This window comes from Epinephelus fuscoguttatus, linkage group LG2 (assembly GCF_011397635.1).
Source record: "Epinephelus fuscoguttatus linkage group LG2, E.fuscoguttatus.final_Chr_v1".
NCBI classification, from domain to species: Eukaryota; Metazoa; Chordata; class Actinopteri; order Perciformes; family Serranidae; genus Epinephelus; species Epinephelus fuscoguttatus.
In genome coordinates, this window is record NC_064753.1 from 39,824,383 (window position 1) to 39,844,753 (window position 20,371).

Genomic DNA, 20,371 nt, shown 5'->3' on the forward strand with positions numbered 1-20,371 from the left:
ATACTCAAGAGTATAGATGACACTAGTGCGCGTGTAACTAAAAAGTTACTTTTCTCATTAACGCATTACTTTTTGGTTTTACTTAATGAAGTAACGAGTAACGGTAACTAGTTACTATTTTTCAGTAACTAGCACAACACTGGTTAACATGCATTAAATTGCCTCTAGCAGTTGCAGCCCCATTTGACATTGTGTAGATTAGGGCAATAGTCAATTTCTCACACCTTAATATGTTCTGGAATTTCACCAGGGTATAGGGTATATGATGGTATTCATGTGCAGCGCCAAGACTTAGGATTTCTTGGATTCTGGTGGTGCTTGTAATATATTTTTGTCTTGTCTTTGCTGCTTGCGAGTGGTGAAACTGCTTTCATTACCAACTGCATCATTAGTTGTGCAATTATAGCACATAAAACCCAGAGAGACTCATAACTATTAGTTGCTGTCGGGGCATGTAGTCTTACATCAGGCACGGAGGACATTTTGCCTGATGTAGGTGTGTAAACAGAGATGCTCGCTGAATCATTCATGACGGTGATACCAGGCATCATGAAACTTAACATATTCAGTGCACAATATGGCCGTGCTAGTTCTGTGTAAGATGATGCTAAACTGTTCTTTTCTTCCCTTTCGCCCTCCCCGCCCCTGCAGTTCCCTGATACCTGTGAGGAGTCTGCTTCCCCATTCGTCTTCATCTGTACCAACCCCCAGGAGCTGCTGGTGAAATTCCCCATGAAAGGGAAACACAAGATCTGTAAGTCGTGCTTCTTTCATGTAAGGGGAAGTGGAGTGGATGAAATTAGCCTGAGCCGACTCAGGATTTCTTTTTATTTCTTTATTTTTTTATCAGCTCTCTCCTCTGCATTTGTATGCACACACGCATGCATAAATGGACCTGTAAAAGAGTGATAATGCTCGGCACAGGGTCTGATGACTATATGTTCATTAATAAAACAGAATAACACACACACAAACACACAAAGTGCTCTCCCACATACACATGTACAGATCCTCTCTGAGAGCCATCTGTAAAGATGGGATTTTGCTGTCAGGTTGCCTGGGGGACAAGCCAGGCCTGGATGTGCAATGTTGTTGCTGTATTTTGTGATTTATAATAGGACTCAAACACATTTTCCCTCTGCTGCCATAGCTGCTGCTGCAAAATGATGTACCTGCAAGCTCTTTTGTTAATATTTCAGAACCCTCTAAAGACTTGAGAGGATTGTTTATGCAGCTGTGCCTCTTTCAGATCTTTCCAGATCGATGGAGAAGGCTTTTTGAGAGGCTCAAGGTAAAAACGTAGCAGTAGCTGTGTCTTACTAAAATGGATATGACGACCTTGTCTCCATTTTTGTGAAAATGAAGAACATTTGAAAAGGCTTCAGAGGTTTAGCACCAACCTGAGCAGTGAACTATGAAATGAAGTGCTTGTTGTATAGGATTTCAGCAGGTCTGGAGAAATGTGTTGAATTTGATTACAATACAGAAGGTTTCAGAAGTCTGTAAATACTGTGTAAGTCTTTGTCTCTCTGTTACAGAGGTCGACAGTTTGTTGCCTATTCCTGCCACACGAGATGTGGAGTGAAAAATCAGGCTACTCTGTATGCCTGTTCTTTTATTTTAAAGTCTTGAATTGTTTATACGTTTAATTCTAACTGGCATTAACATGGTTGTGAATAAAAGGCTGAACTTGATGAAACATGCAGACACATTTTTACAAGCTTGCTGTTGTGGGCACAGATCGCTGCAGGGAAATCTCTACCTACCTACATTATTTAAACGTACAATAGCTTGTGGTTTTATGAATCAGCAGCTTGCTTTCTATCCGTGCATGGATAAATATGGCTGTGTTGAACTTGCCCATAGTAAATTGTTCAGCATTATTCGACATTCTTATTCATTTTTCAGTACCTGCAGCATGTTTTTACCTTTATTTCTTTTTTTGCAGTTCAGTTACGATGACTCAGATTTTCTCCAAAGGGACAAATACTGGACTTTGCAGATTTGTTTCTAAAACAAAAAAGATCAAATACCAGAAAGGCTTGGGCGATCTAATTATTCATACCAACATACCTTCCTTGACATTTCACTGTGGTATATAGTGTATGATAATACAATATTATTGCGATTTTAAAAACTGTTGCAATATGATGAGTATTGCAGTAATGTTTATTGCAATATATTGTGATTTATTACCTTTTTTCAACTGTAATTATGCCCCCAAAGGAAAACCTTGTCATCTGTTTTATCTAATAAGATAAAGTTTTCAGTTTTTTCCTCTGACTTCAGTTATTTTTATTGCCAGAAATTGTATCTACTGGACTGAAAAGGTTACCAAGGCTACCAAAAGTTGAATTTGTATTTGTAACATAAATAATTTATAATAAAAAGATTGATACTTGGCGTCCATGCATTGATACGATATTGCCACACAAAAATACTGCAATACTAGGCTGTATTGATTTTTTTCCCCAACCCCAAAGTCTTGCCAGGCTAAAATATGTCTGGCCGTAGAATAAGATAATAATAATAATCTTGCTGGAGGACCTGATGACACTTGTTGCCGTGGTGGATACCGAGGCATCAGTGGGCTGAACCCAGGTGATGTGTTGAATAAAATATCGTGGCTAATAAACTGCTTTTGTAGTTATAATAACTCATCTCGAGATAAAGTTATATGTGGCAATACTCTCAGGAAGGATCCACAATATGATATTATCACGATATTTAAGTCATGATATGATATTATTGCAATTTTAAATGTGTTTTGACATGCTAAGTATCGTGATAAAATATATAATTATTTATTACCTTTTTTCAACTGTAAATTATGTCCCCAAAGGACAACTTTGTCAACTTCTGTTTTATCTAATAAGATAAAGTTTTCAGTCTGTTCTGTCTCACTTCAGCCACTTAGCAGTAAAATGTATCTAGTAGACAGAAAAAGCAATTGATTATGTTATTCTAGTGGGCTACCTGAAGTTTAATTTGTATTTGTAATATGAATAATTTCTATAATAAAAAAATCGATACTTGGCACTTTGTGACAATACGATATTGCCACACAAAACTATCAATGATACTAGGCTGTACCAATTTTTTTCCCCACCCCTACAACACTCCCAAACAGGAGTAATTTCTCCTATTTTACTTGTCCTATAATGTTATCCCCACCACTCACAGTCACTGTCTATCTCAGCTCAGCTGCCTGTTTGACCAGTGGAGACTGACCTCTGGTTGTGTGTACTGTGTACTGCAATATATCGCTTCAATACAGCATCTCCGTATCAGTTTAATAAAAAGTGTGTGTGTGTGTAAAGAGTGTCTGTATTTTTGAAGGTACTAAGAATCGAACCTTTGAGATTTCAAAATACCCTGGTAGACCATAATACCTTGATAAGTAAGGCTTTATTCTAAGCACTTGTTTTGATGACCTCACTTTCCATATAAAAAAAATAATACTTTTTTTCTGAACCAGTGGCATTCTGAATGTCATTGTCTACCAGCCACAGGGTCCACATTTCCCCTCAGTCATTTGTTCAAGGTCCACAGTTTAATATATTCAGCATCATACTAGTGTTTGACCATATCGTTGAGCCAGTTTGCTGTCTCTGTCAAATAGTTGTCCATTAGTCACTTAACCTACAGCAGGAAACAGCACTTCAACATAAAGCTCTGTGCCGGAAATTCACTGTACTTAAAGAATAAAATTAGTTTTTTACAAACTTGACACATTTGCGAGTCACTTGCGGCCCATTCAGAATGGTCCCACGGCCCACTTTTGGACTGTGACCCACCAGTTTGGAACCACCTAAGAGATATATTTGTACAGTACAGTCTTCAGCTTTGTTCTGGCTTTCATGTTTGTAACTTGATAGACTTATTCTTAGCCAAACATGCACACCATCACATGACTGTTTAAGTAATGCAGCCTTGTGACTGATGTTCTTATTTTAGTTAAACTAACAGTTAGTATCCTGAGATTAGCAACACAAAACCAATACATAATGCAACAAATTCACATGTAAGAACACTGATATCCCCCCAAAATGGATACAGACCACAGTTGATAATTTTGTACTGACTACACCGGGTACAGGGGAGTATGTAATAAAATAATCTGTCACATGTTTCGACACTGCAGTGCAGTCCCATCTCATCAATCAGACTTCAGAATAGTACACATCATACCCACAGTATGTTGAGCATGCATGTCCTATTGCATCATGTCTCCATTCTGTGTACAGCTTTGCATGTATGGCATGCCTCTGTCATGTCACATGCATTGATCACAACATGCTCCCCGCTGCCCACATTAGCCTTGTATCTGGATCGGTTATCCTGACCCACCGGACCTACACAGTCCAGCCTGTCTTATTCTTCTGTCACCGGCTAGCTTTTCACTATCTCACTCTCTTGCTCTCTCGGCCCCTCTTCCACCTCAATTCCCACTGCATCTCACGGGTCACGGCATTGCCGCTCATCTTACTCAGGGGGGCTTAGCACAAGTATTTTTTGCTCCCCCAGCAGCTTACATCGACAAGATCCGCTTGTCACCGCCATTGCCAGCCACCTCATGCCTCATCAGAATGAGCAAGAAAAGGCTTCAGTTTACTGCTTTTTCCATTGCATACAGCAGGCTCAGTGTTTTATTACATAACATGCACAACTGTTTTTTCATTAGTGTGTTAATCATTAATGGTTGCATGTAATCATTGTGTGGCTGCTGAGATTGATTTTTTTATTGAGCAAATTCTGCATCATGTTGTGTAAAGTGGGACCCTCGATTAAACATTGGATGTGAAATAAGTCCTGTTTTTTTATATATTATATATTTACATCCCCATTAGCTGTTACCTTGGCAACAGTTACTCTCCCAGGGGTCTATTTCAAGATGTACATACAGTTCAAGACAGTACTTACACATAATTGCTATAATCCCCATCTTTTACACGAAACACAACAAAAAGACATCAAAACCAAACAAGAAATATGTAAAACACTGACGTTAACATTAATGTGTTTGTTTTCTAACTGGTGATGAAAACTATTTTAGTCTAATTGCTTTGCTAGAGGTTTGTTTTTCTTCACCTGCCACTTTTTTTTGCATTTTGTGTGTGATATTTTGCAGCTGTTTATGTGTTTTCAATAAATGTGAATTGTTTTGATTTGTATGACTGGCGAGCCAAACAGATGAGGTGAGAGCTGCACGATGCTGAAGTCTATAGCGAGTAGTTCTCGTAGGCTCAGCAGCAATAGCAGACACTTTGCTTTACTGGCACTGTACTAATATTGCTTATTACAGTATGGAAGCTTAAAAGGACGGAAAAGCGACCAAACCCGCATATGGATGAACATTATTGGATGCATTTGGCAATTATCAAATGAAATAATGCGATGCTGCATCTCTCTCCAGACAGTTTTACAGTTGGCTTTGTAGATAATATGCTACGGCTATGCTCGATGCTGGTTGATCAGTCATTACCCTGTGGAGGAGTCTGTGACATTTAAAATGGCATACGGCCAAGGCTCACTCGCTGTAATAAGGGATGTGCATTATGGTTTATGGTCACATCCTGTGAACATTTATATCTGTGTGTGTGTGTGTGTGCTTCTGTGTAAGCTGAAGGTCAGTCTGGGTGTTGAAAGCTATTTGGCTCCCTGACATGAGCCAGCATTTCCTTTTTCTCTTCCTTATAGTTATCCTTCACTTGCCGCATGTTTTTAATAGCCTGACATCCTCCTTATGATGTGACTATGTACATACAGCTAGTGTGTACATAACCACATAGTAAAAGTGAAACACATATCATATAACACTATACTTAAAACATTTTCTTCATGTAGTGTTTAGTAGCTCTGATACAAAATGCCAAACCAAATCTGCTCTTTACTCAACAGCAACATTCCTTTTATTTTGAAGTTTTACCCTTTAAGATCTGGTTTAATGAAAAGTGCCAAAGTGACTGGACCTTGACACAGTTAAATAAGTTAAATAACATCAACAGTTAACTCTTTCACTGCCAGGCATTTTCAAAAAAAAATCCACCAGCTTGCCAGGCATTTTCCAGCTTTTTGACTGATTTTTGTAGACCCACCATATATTATGTACTATTAGTATATACACATACAACCCACCAAATGAAAGAAGAGAGTCTCTACTTTCCAGCAAAAACTGTGTGTTTTTAACTTGTTTCAGTCTTGAGTAATTGGCTGTTGACTATAGGTTAGTTTAGCCCAAAAAGCCACTTTGGTACCAAAATCTTGAGAAAAAGACGTTTTTGTGTCGGCAGTCATTTTCAGGTGTACCAGTACAATATTTTTATGTACACGGTGTCCCCCATGATCACCGGATCCTGGGTCTGGGCTGGCAGCAACACCCTGTCGCTGTTGATCAAAGGACGAGGCCGCAGATGTGAGCTGCGCCTCTTCAGCCTCAGGTGCACTGGCCTCCGGTGGAGCCCGGCTCGGCTCAGCATAGCCCGGCCCAGTAGCACTGGCGTTTTGTGGTGTTAACATCTCGACAAGAGTAAGTTGCTTGAGGGCAACCCCAGACCGCGAACGACGCTGCGGCATTGTACCGTTAAAACCGTGATCCAAAATCCTTATCCAAAGTCAGTATCCAAAGTCCATATCCAAAGTCCATAAAGCCAAAGACGGTAAAAACAAAACGCAGATATCCTTAGTCCAAAAAGCCAAATCCTTTTCCGTAATCCTAGTCTGTAACACACTGTAAACTGTAATCGCTGTTGTTTCTGTTGAAATGTGAGGTAAATGCGGAATAATTATGTTATACTTTTGTATCTCTCTATCCAAATACATTTTTCTGCACTTACTTTGAAGATACAAGTCTGATCTTCACAGAGGAGTTGGACAAGATGTTCAGTATAACATTGCAATTAAAAAAAGCCAAAGACGAGATATCTCGTCTTTGGCAGTCTGGCTTCCCTAAGATGAGATAACTAGTCTTTGGCAGTGAAAGAGTTAAATAGCGAAATAAAACAGTTAAATAACATCATCTGATCCAAAAGATTCAAACACATTAAGTGATATAAAAATATCTACAGGAGCAGGTAGAAAGCACAGACCTCCGTCAAGGCAAAATGTCCTATCTTGTAATGCTAAGGAAATTAAAAAACTATTTCTGTATACACCACATGATTCAGATCTGCTCTAAAATTTAATATGTTGTTCCTTTGGCCATGCTACACCCGTCAAGCCTGGTATTGCCAGACCAATTTGCAAATGCGAATTAGTCAGGAATCTCTTGTCTGGCGTTATGAGCAGCCATAGACCAAAATGTCTCTGGACACAGTTAGGTAGACCTGCAACCAATCAGAGCAAAGAAACATTTGGCGTAGCCCTTGGCGACGGACAAATGTAAACAGACTACAGAATGCAGAGGTGAGCTGTGATGGTGTAGCACGAATATGTCTGTGAACAAGTGTTGCCATTTTTGCCAACAGACTTTGAAAATAGTGCGTCAACAGAAAGTTCCACAACAGCTGCAGCCATCTTGGTTGTTTTCTCAAAAATGCCTCGATGGTGCTCGGTGGTCTTTACTAAGATAAGTATGCGCAAAATTTGACATCATCACATATTTTACATTAAGCACAAAATGCAAGTTGTCAGTCATCGTATCAATCCTGCCCCATGTTAGATAAATGGTTGCGACCAGTTTCATTCGATGGCCAACGTGTTGAAACTGTGGAAAATTTTAAGTACCCTGGTACGGTTTAGGACTCCCATGTGAGCTCCTGTGGAAATACAGTATATTTTCAACAAATGCTCACAGCGACTTGATCTTCTTAGGAAACACAGTGGTCTTGGTGCAAGGGGGCAGATTACCAAACTGTGGTTGAGAGTGTTTTAACGTTTCACCTTCCTTTCCACCTTCCGATTCACCTTTACTGTACATCCATGAATACTCTTTCTAGGATTGTGACAGTCCTAGCCACAGGCCACAAAAGCCCTTGACCCAGCTCTTTATAGAAAGGACGATGGAGAAAGAAAGGAGTATCTTGGCAGGTATCTCCCACCCTCTCTTCAGCCAGTTTGAGCTCTTGAGCTCTGGGAGTCCCTCTGGTGACCAAAAATGTATGTAAGAAGTCCTCCATCCCAAGTGCCAGCAGTATTCTTAACCAGTGTTGGGCTCATTACTTGTTACTCTTTTCAAAGTAATAATACTACTTTACTTATTACTCCCTGCCAACAGTAATTTGTTACACTACTCGTTATATTACTTTTCCTTTACACCCCATAAAATTACTGTTTGCGTATCTCCCCAAAATTGAAATGTGTGCTTCTGTGTGAATGTCATGGCAATCACCGCTAAGTGTAGCTAAAGCTAGCTAGCTTCTGTTTACCCAGGGGTTTTCTGTTGCCTGACCAGTATTTTCTCAAGGCTCTGCCTGAAAGACAGAGAGTCACTTATGGAACAACATAACATCTGCCACATATCCAGCCACAAGCTTCATTACATCTTTGTAGCTGCAGCTGTCCATGATTAAAATCCAGTTTTGGTTGTTTAGCCAGTGTAGAGCTGCAGCCGACCTCAGTTGTTGTGTTGTCGGTTGCAGTCGCTGAGGTGTTTCAGACCGGAGGTTTGAGGATGTGTTTTTCGCAGTGGAAAAAGTTTTAGTCCGACTACCTGCAGCAACAGTGTTCTTGTCATCTTTCTTCCCAACAAAACCAAAGTAATGGGAATATTTCCAGCCGCTAAGGTAAGCGTTTCCGACTAGCTTGCTAGTTTATGATTACGAAAATGAGTCAGCTGATGTGACTGTTGTATTTCAAGTCAGTAGTGACGTGACAACAAGATTAACGTTGTAAGGAGTTGTTTGGGTTTGGAGTAATTGTAATATTATTGCTGAAATTTCCATTAGTAATTAGTTACACTACTCGTTACTAGCGACCAACACTGTTCTTAACTCAATAACATGACTGATGAGGTTTAAACCACAGACAGCGTTCTGTAATGACACCTATGGTGGACAGTAGAGGTATGTTCTGTTCTGTTCTGTTCTATTGGAAATCTGTCTGAACAAGAGGGGGAGCAGACAAAGCAGCAAATAAAACATATGCTCGCTGATTCATCTGCTTCCCAGGCTAACATCTTTCACTAAATTTCATGAAAATCGGCCATTAGCTCTTCTGTAATTCTGCTGACAAACAGGCAGACCAACAAATAAACAAACCAACAGACAAACAAACCAAACCGAAAAACATAACCTTTTTAGCAGAGCTAATTTTAACCCTCATCAAGCCGTGACAACAGATTTTCAACAATATGGTGAGGTTGGTTTTCTTTAGTTACAATGGACAGTTAATTATCTTGTAGCATGCAGAGATTCAAGACTCAAAATCCTTGGCCCCATACTGAACTTTAAAGCTGTTGGAGGCATCACAATTAGCCACATGTTTAATTTAATGACTAGAATCTGAACGGGATCCTGTGGTCTGGCGGAGATCTGAGCTCAGACTACTGTGATTAGTTCAATGCGTGATGGCGACTCATTTCACAGCCAGGTAGGTAGTTTGTTTCTAAGATAAGCCCTTCCTGTTTCATCCCCTTTGTCATCTTAAACTGAATTTATTGAGGCTTAACTTTCAATTTTGCTAAGTATTTGTTGAACTCTGAATCACCGTCCATCTCAACGTAAATTGTTAGATGTCATGCTGGGACTGTTGCTGCAGAACAAGCCCGAGGCTGCTACTTGCTGTTCTGCAGAACAAAGCACTAGGTAACCTGAGAATTATGTTTGACCTTCCTATTATGATGCCTCCGAAGAATTAAAATCCTATTGCTTCCAAGCATGAAGGGTGGATACCCAGAGTAATGTTCCATGAGTGAATCAAATGGCTTTAAGCCTTGTTTAAAGAGTGCTCAACCAGCAAGAAAAAAAAACGTGCAAATCTCTTGTACAAGCACTCCCATATTCAACTGACTAAAGCACTGAATTAGTGAAAGGAGAGCAACAGTTCAAATATTCAAATGTGGTTCATAAGCTCAGGGCATCGTAATGCCTTTGTTCCATCTTGGGATAATTTGGCAGGCTTTAAAGTAATGCTCGTAGATATGGCTGCAAATGTTATCATGATCAAAAAAACCCAGCTCTGCAGTGTGCATTTGTTCTATAAAGATTCATCCATTATAGAAACAAAACAGAACGTCCTTTTAAAAGCAGAAAAGGTCATTCCCAGCTCCTCAGTCAGTTTGGTGCGGAACATATAACTCTTGTGATATAACATATGAATTCAGTGAATGCTTTGTGAGTACTGGCTTATCTTCCTCTATAGAGATTAGTCACTCTGATGCCTCTCCAGCAGATACAAAAGAGCTCTCTCCAGCTGAGGTTTGATCCAACTACGGGGAAGGAAGTCATGGATATAATTGCTAAAATGAGAAATTCAGCTCAAGCTGTAGGTCATGATGAGATCTTTTTATCTCTACTAGCGCAAGTCATTGACATATATAATCTCAAAATCACTGGAGACTGGAGTCATTTCAAAGGACCTCAAGGTCAACAAAGTAGTTCTCCTGTCTTAGGCTCGAGGCGCCAACATCATTTTCTTCCATTTCCTTCCATTTCTTTAGATGATCTATTCTGATGTTCAGCAGAATTCAGATATATTTTAACAGCCATTGAAACAGCTATCAGTATTTTGGAATACTCCCACAAATACTTCTTCTTTATTTGCAGTGTATATAATGATATAATGATCCAAACAATGTGCTTTGTTTTTCCAGTATTACGTTTTTGAAAACTGTAATACCGTGTGTATTTGTAAGTTGTTGGATAGATTGAGTTTTCTTTGCCATTTGCATCAGTCACCAGTGTTAAATTAGCTGTTGTTTTTCAAATGAAGAGGTTCTCCAGACAAAAGGGATTTTTATTTCTTTATTTATTTCTGCTAGTTGGGCTGTCACCAGCAAAAACGAATTGCTTAAACGTACCCACTGTTAGTAGTATATTGTAAAGCTAAGAGAAAACAATTGTCTGGGTAATTACTGACCAATTGCACCAATTTACCACAGTCAAACTAGAGGACGGTGTTTATTTCTTGTCTCTCCTGTGTTATCTCTCAGGAGTAGAAAACCACGACAAAATTAAGCCTTAATTTCTCATGTCTTGTGAGCTCAGCCAGAGTACAATCCGGTCTGACTTTCACATGTGTCATTATATGTGCATGTTAAATGTTCTCACCATGTTTAAATGGACATTAAGTTATCATTCTAAAGACTTGAGTACTACTGTTGGTAACAAGTGCAGTTCAGTGGAGTAAATAACCCTTGAGCAGATAGTTAATCAGAAATACAACAGCTAAGAGTCACTTGTGTGTGATCAGATGAGGTGTGTGTGTTTTTGTATCTGCAAGACTTCAGGCCACGACCATGAAGTCATATTTGCGACCATGGAGCACCAGTGCGACCTGTAAATATTTTTTATATATTAACCAGAGAGCTGTAAGTTTGTTTCCTGCTCACAGTGAATAAATCCTCGTTTTTAACAGCACTGCTGTGGCAGTTTAACTTTCCCCTCACTGCTCACATCTAACTGCTGACCGGAGGCTCCAAGTTCTCAGCAAAAACACCAACACCTCCAGCCTGAGACGAGCCAGGTGGTTATGTTTGGATTAATTTCATTATAATGCTACTCGATTTAACTTTTTTATAATAGTACTTTAACTTTATTATCATAGTACTTTATTTAACATTATTGTAACAGTACTTTATTTAACTTTATTATAACAGTACTTTAAGATTACTTTACTACTTTATTTAACTTTATTGTAACAGGACTTTAACTTAATCACAACTGTTCTTCATTGTTATTATATCAGTAATTTATTTAACTTTATTATCACAACACTTGATTTAGCTTTATTATAACAGGACTTTAACTTTATTACATACAGCTGACCAGAGACTTCAAGTTCACAGAAAAAACACCAACACCTCCAGCCTGAGACGAGCCAGGTGGTTATGTTTGGATTAATTTCATTATGATACTACTTGATTTAACTTTATTATAACAGTACTTTATATAACTTTACTGTAACAGTACTTTATCTTACTGTATTGTAACTGTACTTTAATGTTATTATAACAGTACTTTATTTAACTTTATTATCACAATACTTTATTTAACATTATTATAACAGGACTTTATTTAATCGTAGAACATGAATTTAATTTTGGTTTAACAATATTTGATTTAACTTTATTTTAACAGTACTTCATGTAACTTCACTGTAACAGTAGTTTAGCTGTTTAATATATTAGTACTCTACAGTGGAGGAAATTTCAAGATATATATCGTGCAGCACAATATAGCAAAAAAAAACGTTATTTATAGGTCATATAGCCTGGCTGTTAGAAATTAAAAATTTTGATGCCTTGATAATTGTATTGTAGACCTCTGAGTCTGAGCTGAATCAAATTGTGAGATGTCTCGAGATTATAACCCTTTTGCCATAAATTGCATTAAAAAGGTTGGTTAAAATTGTACTTTTAACTACTATTCTTCTGCTCAGTTTTAGTGTGTGTAATTGATTCATCAAGCTGATGATTAGTAGATGACACTGGGGCTGCAATGTACAGTATATGTAACATTAACCCACACAATCACATATTATACAGCAGCCACACATAGTAAATACAACATAGGTACTTACTGACTAGTAGCTGCTTGTCTCACACTGTCTCCATGTGCTCTGTTAAAGAATGCAGCCTACTGAAATCCAGTACAATACATGTTAAGCACTCTTATGGGAATTGCTTGAAGCAATCTATATTCACTTGTTTCTGTGTAGCAGCCATGTGCAGAGGGACTAGTCAGTATATATGACATATAAATGATTCTCTTTATTTGTTTGTTATGCATTCAACATCATATCCCTTGTACACATTGCACTTCCAGCTCTCTTTTCAATATCATTTGCATTTTCTTCACATACATTATCGAGCTGTTACAATATGTATGGCTTTTATCCCTCAGGTTGCACTGCATATGGAAATAACACAATATATTCGGAGTGAAAATATTGCGGGTGAATTTTTGTTCCACTAAGCATCGGCTGCACTGTTACCTTGTGATTACCTCTTTGTTTTATGTGTGAAATCGCAGCACCATGGGATTGCAAATAGAGAAAGCCAATTACCTAACAAATGTCCACCTTTTCTCCTGAGGTGGTCATGATTTTTTTTCGTCTCTCCTCTATTTCTCCCCTGCGCTCTTCCTCCGTCATCCACTGCTGGGAGACAGAAAGAGGTTAGAGCGACGGAAGTCCTTTTTTGATTATTTATTCATGGATTTTCCATTTAATATTCATGCCTTTTTCAGGACTATCTGGGTGCAGAGGAGAATTTGCTGCCTCGGAGGCGGACGGGGCCAAAAATCAGGTTTCAGCTCCAATGAGCCCGGCGGATGAAGGGAAGAGAGAGAGGGAGAGGGAGAGAGGGAACAAGAGAGCGGGGTTTCATGTGTTCTCTAGTAAATGAGAGGCAGGCCTTGAAGGTGACAGGCTGTGTTTATTACTGATCTGTCAGCCGGTTAATGGGGAGAGGAGAAGAGAAGAGAGAGGAGAGAGCTGAGCTGCTGAGCAGAGACCAGAGCACACAGGCATGGGAGCAAGAGGGAGCCCCAAGCAATAAACTTTGCCATAGTAGATGTGCTTGTCCTTACAGATTCACTGACAACACCTCTGCATGCTGAATTGCATTCACAGGAAACTAAATTAATCTATGACAGAGTACTTTGCTTTATTGTTATGAAATTTGTATTTTTCAATGAACAAACATTACTGTAACCTATTTTTGACATACTGAACTTTCTTAAGCCCCAAATGATACATTCTGCTTCCATGTGGCTGCGTACATTTCACCATCATGTCCGCCAGGGTCTGCGTAGCCCAAAATTTATGACTGTGTGGACTGAACACCGAATAATGTGTGAATATATCTGTCTATCTGGCACAGGAGGGGTTCAGACATGGTTTCTTGGCCTTTTCCTTATTACTTGCTAGGAATGTCAATAGTTTAGTGTCTATTTGGTAACCGCCGAAAATATTTTTGACCAGTTACATGTCAGTTTATAGGAAAATTTTGCTACTCTTCAATTAACTGCATTGAGCATCACCTGGATCTCATGGGAGAAAGACAGCCCATTAGCCACGTTAACATGCTGAAAAGTAATGCCCGCTGCCCACCCTCTGATCTCCACTGGTTAGCTAACGTTAGCCTCAGCCACTCTGTACTGTGCACCGGCCACGCCAGGAGGGAACTACCTAGCGGCACCAGTCATTTGGCAATTACTGCTAGTAACGTTATCCTAACCCAACAGCATTGCAGTGGAAACATTATGCCCCGGCCCCTGAAGTTACCCTGGTGAGCAGACTTCCTTTAGCATTGTTAACTATGTTATTACTAGCTGCGTTCAAACGGAATTCTTTAATTCATATTTATGACATGGGGTATCGTGTACATGAAGTCTTGAACTTGGAGCGCTCAAAACCGCTTGCGAGGTAGTGAATACCACAAGAGAAGGTGTTATTATGGTCTCTTGTGAACATGGTAAACATAACCCCATTTGAATGCAGCAACTGCTAGCACTGTTAGCAGCGTCAGCACAAATAGTGGTGCTAATATAGCTAATGCTGAAGGGATTTTGCCGCTTAAAATGAAGCTGCTTACTCAAAGGGACGACCTATGGAAAGACCAGGGTCATCCCACTACTGGGAAGTTGTCACCAGCTGTAATCGCAAATGAGCAGCGCTGCTAGCTAGCTTCCAGCTAACGTTAGCTTACCAGTGGAGTTAGTGTTTTGGCAGTGGACACTGTGTTTCAGCATGTTAACACACCTAGTAAGCTGTCATGAAAGGAAATACATTTATATCACAAAACTTTAAAACTTCACCACCTTCAAGTGAACAGTTCTTTGAAATGTGGTGCTAAAGCTCACTGAGCCAATGGAGCACTGGACCAAAGAGTATGGGCCTCATGTATTTCACATCATTTTGCATTTTAATTACATAAAACTGGGTAGTTACCAATTAATGGTTGTTGGGCAATCGAAAACAAATTAACTGAAACTGAAATCTCTGACATATACATACAAAGAGCTTTCTTGAGCCGCAAGGCATTGTTGAGATTTGGACGCCAACATGTTTGCTTCTCTGTGAGCCTCTTTGTCCTGCAGTTACCCGTAAAACTCTCTCTGTGTACATTCACAGATGTTCACATGAATCTTTAGAAAGTACTAGTTTAAAAAAAAAAAATGCCCCCTTCCATTTTGGACTAAATCCGGTCCTACAGTCCTCCATTTTCACCTCAACTCCAGCTCTGGTAGAAAACGTACACTTGGTTACATTTCCTTTAGATACAGAAATAACACAAAAAAAGGTGATATTAAGGAAATTAATTGGTACCTTTGCCATGGAGGTTATGGTGTTATCAGGATATCTCAAGGTGGTGAAAAACCAAGTGATTAGTTTTCACTTCAGATAAGGATCCAGGTGCCTCATGACAGAAAAATATCCTAACCACTTATCCTACCTTAACTGAAGTTACAAAGATAGGAAAAGTCATATCTTCCTATTGCAGAAGCATTTCCTAAACTCATTGCTGTGTCCTATCTCACATCTCCCATCTTAACTAAAGAAATCCACACTTTGGCTCTAAATTCACCTCTTCAGTCTGCACTTGTCCTGTCATGCCTGTATCTTGGATCATGCCTGTATCTTGGAAAAAGACCCATAGGATACTTGAGATGGACATGTCATAATATTAACGGCTCTCATTTGTTACTGGCTAGCTTGCTATCATGGTCAAGACTTGACAAGACTCAGAAAACTTTATTGTCCCCAAGGGGACACTTTGTGGTACAGTACAGTAAACAATAAATATAAACACAATTAAAACACAGAACAGAACAACAAGACAACAAAGAAATCCCATGATCACAATCCATCAATAAATTAAGAAGATGTATTACAGCAAAGTGTGTTAAAAGGGAGAGGCATTCTGTTTCAGCCACGAGGAGTCGGAGAAACTAATCATGTCGTAGAGGAAAGAAAACCCCACCATTGAAATTTAAAGTGTCATCATACAGTTTGAGTAGACTCATGTTGTTCCCCATTTTCACTGTCATTGCCATATAGACCTTACAACAGTGCAGCTGGCATTTTTGGCAGCTATTTTGAATTCAGGACAGAGTCTGTTCCATCTTAACTTTAGTACTCCTGAGTTAGCACTGCTCTGTAATAGCTACATTACTATCCTTAAATAAGATGGTATTTTTTTCCCGTATGCAGCTAGGAAACATGCATCTATGATACCAAAACTGAATGTCATCCTAAACTCAGATAACATAGGATTACTGACTCGGGGAGTTTCTGTAATGAGGCCCCAAGAGTGTATGTAAGAATTTGTTCAAGGCTGTCTTAACATTTGAAGATATACTAGGTTGAATATTTCTTGCTATATCTTAATATTACTGCACTTACTTTATTTAGATTTAAAAACATCCTATACATTATTGAAATAGTATTTATGTAGTATAGTGTGGCATTAACAGAGACATGCTTTACCTGAGAGCTTTGTGTAGTGTTTGATTGCACTTGAGCTCGGAGGTTTTATCAGCCACCCTTGGTAATGAAATGGTTTTCCTTCTCAGTAAAGGGTGAAAAGCCTGTGTAAAGAAATTGCTCTTTGTTGTGGCAATAGATGTGTCTCTCCTTATCTCAATGAAGCATTGTTGCCTTTATCAGTCACCATTACAAAATCCATATCATATCAGACTGATATCAGTCAGCCTTTGACGTGCCGCTGCTTTGTTTAGTGTTACATTTCCTGCATGAATGGCGCTCTTTCTGCAGATTCTGTTTAGCTGTTTTTGAATGTAATGCAATTATCACATGTCACAGGGCTTCATGTGGTCATGTGTACATTTGACCCTGGTTTAAATCTATCTCTGTGTGATGAATGCACTCAGATATTCTATGGATGTGTAAGAAGCTTACTGTGTCCTTTGTTATAGATATAGATGTTTCTGTATTGTTGCGCAAGCCAGTTTTTCTGATTATGCCTGAGAGGGTTATACTGCTGGGGTTCAAATTGATCTAGTCTTCAGGAATATAGCATGGATGAAAGTGTAGCAAGGAGAGTAATGCCTGTTTCATGCACTCAGCACAGTGGATTTAAAAAACATCGGCTTTGGAACCAAATTATTTCCACGGTGCGAGGGATCTTTGCAGGAGGAGTAAAAAAATACTTTTTCAGACGCAGGCTTGGACCCATCATAAGTAGTTGTTTTTATGCTCACCTCAGGCTTATGAAGTACACAGCTAATCATTCATTCTCAGTCGACCCTGATCCTGAGCTGCTTGTCTCATCTCAGAGCAGCAAACGCAAATCATATTTTCTTCTGTGGGCTTACATTCTGTATTTATAGGGGTCAGTGTTCATGAATAAAGACACATATGGTACATAAACTGCATTTTATTAGGGTGCTTTGCAACTACAATGTCAGTGTTTTGTGCAGTATAAATACCAACACATTATGTAGAGAATGTGCAAATACAGAAACAGATTGCAACACATCTGCACCCGTCTCTTTTGTGACTTGACCCTTATGTTAGGTGCCCTCAGTTTTCTGTTTTCATCTCCTTTTGTTTTCTGTTTTGTCCGTCCTTTCTCTCCCTCCGTCTTTGTCTCAGCCCTGAGCCCGTCAGAGTAATCAATCTGGGTCGGCACTGAGAAGGGGGATGCAGACAGATGTGCTTTGCAATGTGATCGATGTCCTTGATTAGTGAGAGATTACTGCCGTCTGTGTGTGTGTGAGTTTGGTGGACTGATTGTGAGAGGTCTGCTATAGCTAGCATGCATGCAGTTAGCCTGCTTCCTTGATTTTGTTAATACGTCAGGTTAGAAATCGAGGATCAATGGCTGGATTATTGGCACAGTTCAAGAAGCTGACGGAGGTGAGGATGTTAAACTAGACACGGCCAATGAGTCACTTAATGTGGTTAAAAAGTGTCAGTGGATGTTTTTCCACCCAACCGCAAAGTGAATTTTACACCAGAGTAAGGGTGGGCGATATGGCCAAAATTGTCTGTCACGGTCCGGGTAATTTTATCACGGATACTCTGCAGCTATCAATCATGGACATACAGTATCTGTGTAAGTGAGAGGTGTACATAGTGTATATAGATTTTATAATATTTTATTTTAATGTCATCCAACCAGTATCTTTGTCATATTTTTATCTTTATATATCACTCAGTCACCTTTTCAACCTTTTCCCTCTTGCTTCTGACTCTTGAGCTTCTGTAACGTGTGAGTGTACCTGTCATGGGATTAATAAAGTCTTATCTATTTGTAGGAGCCAGAATGTGTATTTAACCCTCATTGTTTATTATTAGTTTAGGCTGCACGCGCCCTTTTGGTTGCTTTCACTTCCGGTAGTAATTGGCACAGGTGTGGGTGTGTTTTCACATCATTCTACCTGATCATTCACTGGCGTGGTGGCTTTTTAGACAAAGAGGGTGAGTTTTGGCTCCGATATTTTCTGTTGACCCCAATTGTGTAATCACATCACATAATATCACAAGACATGATATTTCATTTCATCTCATTTTGCTTTAGTAATCTCAGTTTGCTTAATAAACCACCATAAACGCATCGTTGGACTTAAGTATGGATTTCTTTGAACGAGGCATAGTTAAGAGCCTGCTCTCTTAGCGGCTTTTTTCATTGATAGTAGTCGCTACGCTATCTGAAACTGTATATGTCACAAACAGTAATTATTTTGTAAATTAAATTAGGACATGGTTTAAAGTATCCAAACCGTAATTATTCCTGATTATTTTCTTCTTTTGTTTGAACAAAACCAAACTGCCTCACATGAGACAACACTTGAGTTAAAAAAACAAAAGACTCAAAACGGTAAAACTAAAAAAAAAGTGGAAGCTCCATGTCTCCTCAAATCATGTTACCTTGTGAAACAGTTGACTTCACGCAAGAATCATGAGATCAAGCTAGAATCCTGTCCTGATTTGCTACAAAACATGCCCCGAATGCAAATTTGTAGCCTAGTGAAGGAATGACCCGCCCTAATCTCCCTATGATTGGCTAGTACTCATTGCCTTTGTTGGTTGGTTGGGTTAGGTTTAGGCAAGAGGAGTGGGACTGGTTAGGGTAAAACCTTAAGTTGGCCATGCCATTGCTAGCCTAGGGTTAGCATATTCTTACCCAAAATAGCGCCGCAGTACAAATGGTATTCAAACAGTATTTGCAAATCTCTACTGATCGATGGATTTCTACCATCACACGGTATATAGAGCTACTGTCATATCACCCAGCTGTACATCAAAGTCTGAAATAGGGCTGCACAATTATGGCCAAAATGATAATCACAATTATTTTGATCAAAACTGAGATCAGGATTATTTTTCATGATTATTCTTTGATTTTAGAGACAGAATATTTTTACTGCACTTCATTTACATAAACAGAACGCTGCTTTCACTCCCATGTTGTGCTACGTTCCTGCTAATATACAAATCTGTGCATCATAATAAAACTTAAAATAAGTTTCTTCACGCATATATCTGTCACAGTGGTCACTGCACCGTGACGCACTGCCATTATGAATGTCTGAGTTCATAACGCTGGACAAGGACGGGAATTAACGGCAATGGTACGGTACAGTAAAAAAAAAAAGTGGTGCAGCACTTCAAAAGCGGATGCTGCTGTTAGTTTAGGAAGCGCTTGATTTGAAATGCAGCGGAGTTTTCAAACTATATAATGACATTAGTGCGTGTCAGTTTGACATTTTTGCATTTCTGTACAGCAATTTAGTTTTAGCCAGATTATTCAATCAAAATGCAACCTATCGGCAACTATTCTTGTAATCAGTTCATAGTTTTCATTATTTTTTCTGCAAAAGTATTAAAGATTATTTTGCTGCAGCTTCTTAAATGTGACAATTTGCAGCCTTTCTTTGTCTAATGTATTCATATATTTTATATATCGCTTGGTTTTGGGCAGACGTCACCTCGAACTGAAGAAAATGTAACTATTTTCACTATTTTCTAACATTTGATAGAGTAAAAAGTTAATCAGTTAATTGAGACAATAATAGTTATTTGCATTCCTGATACGATTTTTCTGCAGTAAGCTAATATCAGCCAAGAGCTTTTTACAACAACAAATAGATAAATAATAAAATTGGTATGAACGCTCAGTTACCAGTTTAACTGTATATGTTGTTAAATACAGTTACAGTAAAACGTGTTTTATGTCAAATGTGCTCTGTGGCATTTTGTAGCCATGAAAAACTATTTTGTTGAAAATGGTGTTTACATTTGG

General features: G+C 38.9%; 1 protein-coding gene across 1 annotated transcript in view; it reads left to right on the plus strand.

Annotated features, from left to right (window-relative positions):
- trip4 (thyroid hormone receptor interactor 4) overlaps positions 1 to 20,371 on the plus strand; it is a 121,550-nt gene that overhangs the window by 49,528 nt on the left and 51,651 nt on the right. The window contains exon 12 of the mRNA XM_049597643.1: positions 652 to 754. Coding sequence (XP_049453600.1) covers positions 652 to 754 — 103 coding nt within the window. The remainder of the gene's footprint in view (positions 1 to 651; positions 755 to 20,371) is intronic.